A 12,607-nucleotide genomic window follows, 5' to 3' on the forward strand; every position below is an offset into this window, starting at 1 on the left:
CTCTTCCTAGAGATGCTGCCTGGCCTGCTGCGTTCACCAGCAACTTTGATGTGTGTTGCTTGAATTTCCAGCATCTGCAGAATTCCTGTTGTTCATGGTCATGGTAGTCTTTCTTGGGGTAAATGGAAGTGTCCCGGGATTTGACTGCTACTTTTGCCCCTTATTTGGGAGTGAGAAAGTTGGCAACCCTAACTGTAAAAGACATATTGAGGTGAGTTTAACCCTACTTGAAATGGAAACCTCTTGTAGTGACGACTCCAAGAACATGGAGGCAGATTTCTGCTGCTTGTGTCTGAGCTAGCTTCTAGCTATGCTGTCACCAACAAACATCTTTCAAACATTCCTAGGAAATATGATATATGGATGTTCAGCAAGGAATTACTGAATTTTGCAGCAAGCTTTAGTCCATTCTTTTGCTTCCCTTGTGTTGTTGAGTCAACTCCTGATTCCATCAGTTGGCTTGTTCCCAATAACTGGAGCTGAATTTGAGGTATGGCAATTATCCTCAAACCTGCAATGTTTAATTGATCAGGAAATCCAGATCGTGAAGTTCATGCATTGTTAATGACTTTAAGAACAGCTGCAGAAGTATTTGGGCTGCCTTCCTTGGGACAAAGCTGCCTGCTTGTTTGGCATCAATCAACAGTGCAAAGCAGCCACTCTTTCCACTGTTGGTGCACAGAGTTGAAGTGGGCAGATTCTGAAGGGAGGTTAAAAAATGGACAAAATGTCTGGGGCTGGGACCTCTGCTGTAGGGACTGTGATGAGATGTTTGTTCCCTGAGTGAAAAGTGGTCACCTGAGAAAGGTATTTAAGAAATGAAGGGAACTGTAGAATAGGAAATCATCTAAATTGAAGAATGTGGACATGGAAGTTTCTGCTTGTTTTATTGCAGTTGAGCACCAGGTATTAAGGGTGTAGAATGATTGAAAATGTCAGTTCATTCCACACAGGACTATAAGAACACCTCCAAGTCCATTTATTCTACTTTGAGTTTAGTCCAGACATGTGTGTTGCCTAACTGCACTGAAAATGTATTGAATTATAAACTATTTATAGTTGGCATGAATGGCATGCTGTTGTGCTGTATGTTTCTGTAAAGGCCAGGGGTCCCAAATCTAAGATGAAACTAGCCCAAATCTCTTTGAGGTCAATAGATTTGTAGATGTTAATAACAACAAGGGGTATGAGGTTAAAATAGGAGGATGGCATTGAGGTAAAAGAACCGAATAGTGGAGCAGGGGTGACGGGATAAAGGACTTCCTTCTGTTTCTGCCGCCAAAAGAAATGAAAATTGTTCTCTCAGCCACCACTCATCTGAAACACTATTCTGTTGTTCAGGTTTATTCTGTTTTTCTAACCCATGGCACAAGACTGCTTCACTAGTTTTATCCAATGAAGTTATTAGGGTTCTTCTGTTAAAAGACATATCACATGCAGATACTTGTGTTCTTATGCAATGATTGGATGGAAAATTTTAGTTCAAAAGCATAAAACGTATAGAAATGTGAAATATAACCAGAAATTTCTGGAAATTCTCAGCAGGTCAGGCAGTGTCTATGGAGAGGGAAATGGCATTAATTTTGTAGGTTGCGGACCACGCTATCTGATGTGCTGAGTGTTTTCCAGTATTCTCTGTTTTAATTTCAGAAAGTTTTGGTCTTCCTGTTCTATCTACTGAAGAAATACTGTGTGCTTACTGACAAAATAACTATTGAGTAATGTTGGGGAGATTGTCATTTGTTTACGACAACCAAGGAGCTTGGAAAAATTTAGACAATCAAGCATACAGGTATTCGTAATTATAAACGGCAGATATTTGTTATCTATAAAGCAAAACTCGTGGCTAGGGTCTGTTCAGAATGGTACAGACTTAATTCCACTCATTCAAAAACTTAACATGTTGAGCTGGCCAAAGGCAATTTTGAAAGGTTGAAGAACTGTCAATTATGCGGAGTGCTATCAAGCCCATTACTTCTGCATACAGATTGACATAATTAATTTGTGAAAATCTGTGATCTAATATTCTGAGAATACCATGTGGTATTCTAGATCTAGGCTCCTGGAGCTCTTTTCTACTGTGGCAGTGTGCATGTGTTTGTGTGAAATTTCCAAAAGATACTGAAGTAGGGATGTCTCCAAGGAAATTCGCAGTCTCAGTGCAAAAGTTTGTGCTGGTGTTCCTTTACCCCCGAAATCTCAGTTGAAATATAGTTGCTTCTTTGTGACAAGCGATCTTTGACCCAAAATGTTAATTCTGTTTCTCATCTTACAGATGCAGCCTGATCTATCTGGTAGTGAAAAAAGGCTCATAGACTTCTGATTGTGTTCAGATTGACATTTTAGCAATAACAATTGTGTCTCTTTGCTACTAAAAGCTTGAACTAGCATAGAGACATAGAGTCAGAAGTACACAGTATAGAACCAGCTCCTTCAACCCCTCCTGACCAATATGCTCCATCCAAGCTAGACTCATTTGCCAGTGTTTGGCTCATGACCTTCTAAACCTTTCCAATTCCATGTACCTCTCCAATTTCTTAAAGGTTGATACCATACCTATCTTGACCACTACCCCTGGCAGTTGATTACACAAGGATATCACCCTTTCTATGTTTAAAAAAAAAATGAAGTTGCTCCTCAAGTTCCTCTTAAATCTTGCCTCACTCACGTTAAACCCATGCTTTCCAATTCTTGATTCTCATATTCTGGAGAAATACTGAGTCCATTCACCCTTTGCTGCTTTATCTATCTCTACAAGATCACCTCTCAGTCTCTTATGCTCTGAGGTTTATCCAATTTCTCCCTATAACCAGGGGTGCAGTGCTGCCGGATCTCATTGGAGCGCTGCTCCGCCACCTCTGTTATATAAAAAAGAGTCAAAATAAACAAGCCACCAACTTAACAGTGGCCGCATATTAAATGGAGGGAATTTTACAGAAGTGGGAGTTGGGGAGAGGGGGTCGTGGCTGGTGGGGAAAATACCACTAATAACATTAGGATATTTGATTGTTTTTGGTGAAATCCTGGAGCTGTGACTGTTTTGTGAAATTCCTCCTCGCTCAACCCGTTCTCCCAGCATACCATGCTGTAGCCTCCCGCCATTTCACAGATCCTCAGTCTCTCTCCAGCACTCGTTGTTTGAGCATTGTTCCCTAAACAATACAGTATAAAAACTATTCACATAGCATTTACATTGTTTTAGGTATTACAAGTAATCTAGAGATGATTTAAAGTATACGGGAGGATGTGCGTAGGTTATATGCAAATACTATGCCATTTTATATAAGGAACCTGAGCATCTGCAGATTTTGGTATCCACGGGGGTCCTGGAACCAATCCCCTGCAGATACCGAGGGACGACTGTACACAAGCGTGAGCACTTTTCCGCTCTTTGCAATGGGTACCAGTACTGTATGTTCATGGCAAACATCCTTGAACAGTTCTCAAACTTCTAAACCTCAAAGTATGTATAAATCCCTGCTAAATGAAATGTGTGGCCTTGATAAAGATAATTGGCCTGCTGAAATATGGCCTAATTATGGAGAAGCTGCAAAATCATCTCTCTGTAAGAGGTTTAAGCTTTCTTTCTTCTTCCTCTGTAATAAATGCCTTCAGAGATTATGTGGAGGATTGTGGATGCCGCATCCCCCAAGATTTACGCCCATTACTGAGCTGTTCACAAGTTATTCCTATTAGTACTGCTGAGTGTGAGAGAGGATTCAGTCACATGAGCTTGATAATAACAACACAATGCTCAAGAATTCTCATAAATCATGTATCATCACTTACGTTTGTTAAACTGCACGGACCTCCTCTAGTTCAGTGGAATCCTGAGCCGTATGTCGCATCATGGCTGCGGTACCACAGATCAGCAGATGACACCAGGACAAGAGTTGCTTCAGAGCCCCGAACACATATTACGCCTGACCCTTTGTGGAAATTATTGTGAAACTTCTCATTTGTGGCATTTGGTAAGTAAGTAATTACTTTTAAATTGGTAAAATACATGATTACCCTCTTTTTCTTTACTTGATAATTATATTTTATGATAATTAGTGAGTGCAACAGTGCAATACTTTGTTACATTATTAAATTAAGTATTGTACGTTTTATTGTACTAGTTATACACCGAAATGTAGTGATAGACTATAACCTTGTTGATGTCTTAACTATCACTATATTTCTGTGGAGCTGAATGGGGCAAGGAAGTTGCCCAGTACACGAAATGAGCAGGTACACAAATTGGGTGTGACATATATATAGAGAGGATAAAGGAAATTGCAAGCATTTTGTCAGCTCCGGCACCTTAAAATAAAAAAAAAAAAAAAAAAAAAAATTGCACTTCACCCCTGCCTATAACCCAGTCCCTCAAGTCCAGCCAGCATCCTTGTAAATCATTTCTGTGCTCTTTCCAGTTTAATCGCATCTTTCCTACAGCAGGGTGACCAATACCGAACAGAGTACTCCAAGTGTGGTCTCACCAGCATCCTGTAGAACTGCACCATGACCTCCCGACTATTATACGCAATGTGCTGACTGATGAAGGCCAATGTGCCAAAAGCTGCCCTCACCATTCTGTCTACCTGCGACTCTACTTCCAGTGAGCTGTGTACTTACTCCCTGTTCTACAACACCCAAGGGCCCTGCTGTTCACTGTGAAAGCAGTGCCTGGATTTGACTTCCCAAAATGCAATACACTGCACATATTTGACATTCCTTGGCCCACTTACTGAGCTGATCAAGATCTCCCTGTAATTTTTGATAATTTTCTTCATCGTCCACTGTACCACCTATTTTAGAGGCATTTGCAATCTTACTGACTATGCCTTTAACATTCTTATCCTAATTGTTGATATAGATGACAAACAACAATAGGCCCAGCTCCAATCGCTGAAGCTCGCTATTACTCTCAGGCCTCCAGTCCTTCCACCATCTTCATCTGCTGTCTACCATCAAGCTGATTGTGTATCCAAATAGCCAGCTGTCCCTGGATACCACGTGATCTAATCTTTTGGAGCAGTGTACCATGAAGCTTATCAAAGGCCTGATTGAAGTCCATGTAAACCACATCTACCACCTTGTCCTTGTCAACTTTCTTGGTCACCACATCATAAACTCAATCAAATTCGTAAGACATGATCTCCCATGCACAAAATTGTGCTGACTACCCCTAATCTATCTCTGTCTTTCCACATGTATGTATATCTTATCCTCCTAATCATCTCCAGTAACTTGCCTACCACTGATGTTAGGCTTAATCGCTCGGGACTAATAAAGTATATCTATCTATCTATAGTTTTCAGGTTTTTCTTTGTTGCCCTTCTTAATTATTGGCAGAATCAGAATCGGGTTTATTATCACTGACATACAGTATGTGGTGAAATTTATTGTTTTGTAGCAGCATACTGTGCAATATATAAAAAAATGACTAAAGGTATAATAAGAAATATACAGTATAAAAGTAAATGCATAGTGCACAAAGACAGCAAAACAGTGAGGTAGTGTTCATGGGTTCATGATCTGTTCAGAATTCTGATGGTGGAGGGGAAGAAGCTGTTCCTAATTCATTACAAGTGTGCTCCTGTACCTCCTCTCTGATGGTAGTAATAAGAAGAGGGCATGTCCTGCGTGACATCATTATGTGCCATGTTGTATGACATCAGCGATCATAGTCTATAACCATGATTGTTCTTGGTAAATTTTTCTACATAAGTGATTTGCCATTGCCTTCTTCTGGCCAGTGCCTTTACAAGATGAGTGACCCTAGCATTATCAATACTCTCCACAGATTGTCGGCTTAGGGTCAATGGTCACGTAACCAGGTTGTATGATATGCAGCAGCTCCTCATACAACCATCCACCACCTACATCCAAGGCTTCATGTCCTTGATTGCTCGGGTGGGGTGGGGTTGTGGGGCTAAGCAGACGCTACACTTTGCCCTAGGGAGACATGCAAGCTAGAGGAGGGAAGGAGTGCCTTACACCTCCTTTGGTAGAGACGTATCTCCATCATGCCACTCTGCATGGTGGTGATCCTTAATGATGGATTCTGCCTTTTTAAGGATCACACTTTAAAGAAGTCCTCAGTGCTGGGGAGGCTAGTGCTCATGATGGAGTTGGCTGAGGTTATAGCTCTCTGTAGCTTTTTTTGCTCCTGTGCAATGTTAAAAAGAAGACACAAACATTTGCTACCCTCCAGTCTACAGGCACTTCACTTGTGGCTAACAATGGTGCCGATAACTCAGCCAGTGCTCCCAAAGTGTTCTTGGATATACCTGGTCAGGTCCTGGAGATTTGTCTACCTTTATACCTTCTAAGACATTCAACACTATCTCTACAGTAATGCAGATTATCCCCAAGACCTCCACGTTTACTTTTTCTAGCTCCGAAGTCTTCTTGTCTTTCTCCATGGTTGAAACACAAGAGGAATACTCATTAAAGACTTCACTCATCTCTTGCAGCTCTACAGAAGGTGACCCTTTTGGTCTTTGACTGGCCCTAATTTCTCAGTTACTCCTTTTCCCTTAATATACATAAAAACACTTGGATTTTCCTTAATCTTTCCTGCTAAAACTATCTCATGCTCCCGTTCTGCTCTCCTGATTTCCTTGCTTACAGTCCTGTATCCCTTGTACTCCTCCAGGGATTTGCTTGATCCCAACTGCTGTAACTGACCCAGGAAGCTTTCTCTTCCCTGGCATTGGCCTCGATATCTCTTGTCATCCTGGGTTCCCTACTCCTACACTCTAACAGGAATAATTAGACCTTCAGCTCTCATTATTTCATCCTTTAAACGTCTCCCACACGTCTGTGGTCCATTTGACCACAAGCAACCTTTTCCAACCAAACCTGGCATGCTGCTGTCCTATACGGTTAAAATTTCCCTTGCTTCAATTATAAAACTAATAGGACTATCGTCACTGGTCCGAGAAATCTCCCCTAATATCACCACAGACACTTGACCCACCCTGTTACCCAAGAATAGGCTCAACTTGTAGGGCACTATGTACAGTATATATTGCCTTAGCAAACGTTCCTGAATGCATTTAATAAATTCCACCCCATCTAAGCCATTAACGGTACACCAGTCCCAGTTGATGTTAAGAAAGTTAAAAATCCCCGACTAGGACAACCGCTTATCCTTACAACTCTGCACAATCCCTGCATATTTGTTCTTTCAATTCCCACTAACTATTTGGGGGCCTATAGTACAATCCTAACAATGTGGTCATCTTTTATTTCTCAGCTCCTCCCATTAAACCTCACAGGATGATCCTTCAGTAATTCCATCTCTGATCGCTGCTGTGGCATTCCCCTTAATTGAAAGTGCAACTTGCTCGCCTCTCTTTCCTCCACATCCATCCCTAAAGTACCTGTACCCCAGCACATTAAGCTACAGTATTGTCCCCCCTTGGCCATGTTTCCATAGAGTCTATAATGTCCTAGTAACATGTAATGGCTATAATGTCCAAGCCCCAGGTTCATTGGCCATACCTCTCAGACAGTTTGCATTAAAATAAATGCAATTTAATCCAATAGGCTTTCTTTGCTCCTCGCCATTCTCCTGCATGTTGTGCCTAGTCAGTTTACTGTCACTGACTTTTGCACCACTTTCCAGCCTCTCATTTGCTTCCCTATGCCTAGGATTCCACCCCCCCCCCCACCACTAATCTAATCTAAACCCATTGTAGTGGTGCTTACCAGGATATTGGTCCTCATCCAGTTCAGGTGAAAATTGTCCTTCTTGTACAGATCACCCCTGCAATAGAACAGAACTATAGGTCCGAAAATTCGATTCCACCCCACCCCCCACACCAAGTTTTAAGCCACATGTTCTTTTGACACACCCTTGGGGTTTTGCTTTTTAACTTCTTCCCTAGCTCACAAGACATAGCAGCCCACCGAGTCACAGATCCCACTTAACCGCATACACCTGCCTTCTCACCATATCCTTTGATGCTCTGAATGATCAGGAAACTATCAACTTCTGCGTTAAATATACCCACGGACTTGACCTTCACCGCAGTCTGTGGCAGAGCATTCCACAGATTCACTGCTCTCTGGCTGGAAAAAAATTCTCTTTACCCCTGTACTAAAAGGTCACCTCTCAATTTTGAGGCTGTGCCCTTGAGTTCTGAGTACCCCATCAGAGGAAACACCTTCTCCACATCTACCCTATCTAGTCCTTTCAACATTCAGTAGTTTTCAGTGAGATCCCCTTGCATTCTTCTAAATTCCAGTGAGCACAGGCCCAAAGTTGTCAAATGCTCCTCATATGTTAACCCCTTCATTCCTGGAATCATCCTTGTGAACCTCCTCTGGACTCTCTCCGATGACAACACATCCTTTCTGAGATATGGGGCCCAAACTGTTGACAATACTCTAAGAGCAACCTGACTACTGTCTTATAAAGCCTCAGCATTATCTTCTTGCTTTTATATTCTATTCCCCTTGAAATAAATGTCAACATTGCGTTTGCCGCCTTCACCACAGACTCGACCTGTAAATTTACCTTCTGGGAGCTTCCAATTTTCACTGCACAGGATCTCGTCCATTTGTCGATGTTCTGGCTGCTCACCGCACCCCCCCGCCCAAGGGAATGTTCTGTGGCTGATCCATGACACCAGGGAGGCAACATACCATTTCGGAGTCACTGCTGAGATATAGAATCTCCTGTCCACACCCACAACCCCCATCCCCACCTGTTGAGACCCCAATCACTTGAATCCTGAGCACAAAAGATTCTGCAGATGCTGGGGATCCAGGGTAATACCCACAAAATGGTGGACGAACTCAGCAGGAGATGCAGCATTTATGGAGAGGAATAAACAGTTGATGTTTTGGACTGACGTATCTTGATTTGGCTGTTAGGATTGCATGACTATTAAAGTGCAAATGGAATATCTGCCAGTTATCTTACCCTTTCTATCAAAACCAATTTCTTCTACTGGAAACATAATTTTTATTCTATTAAAGACGCAGTAGAGATTAGACACATAGTACACGTACGATATCATGTAAGTTCCTCACTAGTGTTGAATCCCAGCTCATAGCAGAACTTTAGTACCTGTTTTCAGGATGTTGTCCTGCAACAATGAATCAAGTGAGGATCTGTAGGAATTGCATTGGAGCCACTCTTAGAAAGTGATCTGGGTTAAATTCATAGTTTCGACAGATAATCGATAATTAATGTTAAACTGTGGTAAATAAAATACAATAGAAATTCAGTTTGTTAAACTTTCAAGTGTGTTCCAATAGTTTTGACTGACTTTATCAATGCTAAATTACAGATTTGAGTGCCAATTTAATATGCTGATTTTTGAGCTAACTCCTAAAATGTAATTTGTTTACATGTTGCTTAGATCATGAGATTTGATTTAGCATTAACGGGGTGGCACAGTAATGTAGTAGTCTCCCTGCTTTATAGCGCCAGCTGTAAGATTGGAGGTTCAGTTCCCACTGCTGCCCGTAAGGAGTTTGTATGTGGGTTTTGTTCGGGTGCCCTGGATTCCTCCCATATTCCAGAAACATTGGGTTAGGGTTGGTCAGTTGTGGGCTCGCTATGACGGTGGTGTAAGTGTGTGGAGCTGCCAAGCACAATCATTGCTGATTTAATTTGATTTGATGCAAATGATGCATTTCATTATTTTGATGTTTATGAGACAAATAAAGCTAATCTTTAACAGTTATTTGTTGGCTCTTTAGATATATTTGCTCATTTTATTTTGGAATCTCCATAAAATTAAAGTACATTTAGAGTGCCATAAATTTGAAGCAGCTAGGTTGTGATTGTGTACTGTTTTGTGATTTTAGTTACAGATTTCCCAGTGCTTGAATGCAAATTTCTTTCTTCCCCGATCCCCCCCTCCCTCCACCACATATTTACTCTTCGCAATAATGGGTAATAGCACGTGGATTTCCTGGTTGCAATTTTTAACTTGTTAATGCAACACCAGTGGTAATATCAGTGTTTTCCCCATTGTGGATCATTGGTTATGAATTTAAGAACCTTATTAGGCACTGTGTACTCAGCATGAAATGATTTGTTTTTTTTAGTTTTAGGTTGATTCAGCAGGTAATTCATTTGTGGATAAACTACAACATACAATAACATTTTATAAGGTCACTAAAGTTTTACCTTTGTCCAGAATTTCTCTGCTACTTCCAGGAATTAAAGATCTGTCTTGAAAACACTGCTGCCAGGACCCTAGAGGGGAAAACAATGGGGGCAAGTAAATAATATTCAATTAGGAAAATATTAGGTAAGGATAATGGTTAGTGGAGCATTCATTTGGATCAGGAAGAGTACCTTTACTGGTGGAAAATGCACAAAGTGGCATGTTGTGGCATGAATGTGTGATTTGGACAGTTTGAAGCAGAAAGTTATAAAATGAAATATCTAAGGTCTAGTATTTTAAACTCTGATAATCATTCCCCTTTCAAAAGAAATTGATGAAGGCAGTTCTGAGGTTTATTTTTCAAGGAAAGTTTAATAAAATCGCAGTATCACACTGGAAACCGCTGATATTGAACTATCATGATTTGAAAGATATGGAGATCTGTCAGTTTAAACGCAGAAGGTGGAACATTGGGCCCATGGAACAATAGTTTCGGTTCGGCCCCTGGAGACTACAAGTACCAGCATGCAAAGTGCAGGCGCTGAGCAATAATTTCCCCAGCGGAGTCGAATCCGAGCAATTTATAATTGGTAACACATTCAGATGTGCTGAATCCATAACTGTAGCAGGAAGTGACTGACCCTTGACTCTAATTATTTCCTCTTTATTCTCTTACAGGGGAGATGGATCAGTGCGGGGAACGAATCTTCGAAGTAAAAGCCCAAATATAAGTTTCATTTAAAACAAATGAAAAACGGGAAAGCAGACCCGAAAGTTCTTGTGATTTCGCGGAAAAAATATCTTCGCGAGGAAGGAGAAAGAGCAAACGGTAATCGACCAGGCAAATGGTTCGCACGAGCAGAGTTTTTCTTGGACTTTGAAAAGGCAGGATCAGCGAAAGGTTCGGGACATAACGGTACTTCTGAATGGCTGAGTCTGCCGGCCCTTTCCGAGTTGCAACGAATCGAATGCATGAGTTGTCCAGGCTGCTGGCGGCAAAACTAGAGGGAAGCAATGGAAAATCGGCTGGGAGGCAGGTACTGACACTGCGCACACTTCAAAGCTCTGCTCTATTAATTTCATAATGAAACGCGGACCGAACGCCGGCCAGTTTCATTAATGAAAATGACCGGCTTTCTCCAGGAATGATAGCGGGAAGTGTGTACGCTGGGGTGTTTGAGGAAGATGTTGACTGTTTCTAGGGGTGGGGGGGGGGTGCTTGCGTGTACGATCCATACGGCGTTTTGTGTTTAGTGAAAATTAAAATACCGAAGTTCACAATTTAGGGAACGCTCAGCGGCTCGGGAAGTGTGGAGAAGGGACCTGCAGCGGAGAAACAGGCCCTTTTGACAGAGTTAGCATTTCTGGTCAATGACTGTCGGGAATGTGAAAATTCAGAGAATACGTGGGTGTGGAGAGCTGCCAACTGGAATGATGTTGAGTGGGAACACTGTATTGTTGAAATGCTCTGCCTTACCCTTGCACTGATCTTCATTGAAAACGTCGTGAAGACTGAGTACAGAAGGCGGTATTCTTGCTTGTTCCCTTGTCAGAGATATCTCACCCTGAGAAGCAAATAACCAACGTGGAGCTGAAAGATATCCAAGAAAAATGTTTCAACAGCATGAAGTGGTGAGAGAACAGAGACCATGGGTATAAGGTCAAGTTTTAGTATTTTTGGTGATGCATGGGGAATTGTGACAGCAACTGGAGGGCCACCAGTGCTGATTGAGGACTAAACTGAGATATCTTGGAAAGAAAGCTCCCATTTTGAAAAGGAAGAGAATAGATTGAGTGTACTTAGCCTTTTCTCCTTGGAGCGTTGGAGATTGAGAGGTGACCTGATAGAGGTGTAGAAGATGCTGAGAGACATTGATCATGTGGATAGCCTGAGGCTTTTTCCCAGGGCTGAAAAGGCTAATATGAGGGGGCATAGTTTTAAGGTGCTTGGAAATTGGTACTGAGGGGATATTAGAGGTAAGTTTTTCACACAGAGAGTGGTGGGTGTGTGGAATGCACTTGTGGTGGTGGTGGAAGTGGATACAATAGGGTCTTTTAAGAGCCTCTTAGATGGGTACATGGAGCTTAGAAAAATAGAGATCTATGTGCTAGGGAAATTCTAGGCAGTTTCTAGAGTGGTTACATGGTCGGCACAACATTGTGGGCCGAAGGGCCTGTAATGTTCTGTTAATCCCTATGTTCTATGTTTTCATGGGTGGTAGCGTTGTACAGCATGAAAACAGGCCACCTGACCAACTTGTCTTCAACAATCAATAGGCAGCTTGTGTATTAGTCCCGTGTCCCAGCCTTCAATGCCAATGTGATTTAGACACTTCTTGAGTGCCTTCAGTGACCCAGCCTCACCATGCTCTCAGGCCGCGTATTCCCGGTACTACCATTCTCTGGAAGAGCTACACTCCCCCACCACCACCATATTCCCTTGAAATCTAAATCTGTGTTCCCTTGTCTTATCTGCTTCTGACACGGGG

At 41.9% G+C, this 12,607-nt stretch overlaps 1 protein-coding gene across 4 annotated transcripts in view; it reads left to right on the forward strand.

Moving 5' to 3' along the window:
- Nucleotides 1–12,607, forward strand: part of sacs (sacsin molecular chaperone) — a 118,444-nt gene that overhangs the window by 16,957 nt on the left and 88,880 nt on the right. The window contains exon 2 of one of the 4 annotated variants that reach the window (XM_072263040.1): nucleotides 10,797–11,155. In XM_072263040.1, coding sequence (XP_072119141.1) covers nucleotides 11,133–11,155 — 23 coding nt within the window. In that variant the 5' untranslated portion in view covers nucleotides 10,797–11,132. Of the gene's footprint in view, nucleotides 1–10,753; nucleotides 11,156–11,727; nucleotides 11,751–12,607 lie in introns of those variants that run through there. The other 3 variants (XM_072263038.1, XM_072263041.1, XM_072263042.1) reach the window with 3 other exon arrangements.

The sequence above is a fragment of the Mobula birostris genome, chromosome 7 (genome assembly GCF_030028105.1).
Source record: "Mobula birostris isolate sMobBir1 chromosome 7, sMobBir1.hap1, whole genome shotgun sequence".
In the NCBI taxonomy this organism is placed as follows: domain Eukaryota; kingdom Metazoa; phylum Chordata; class Chondrichthyes; order Myliobatiformes; family Myliobatidae; genus Mobula; species Mobula birostris.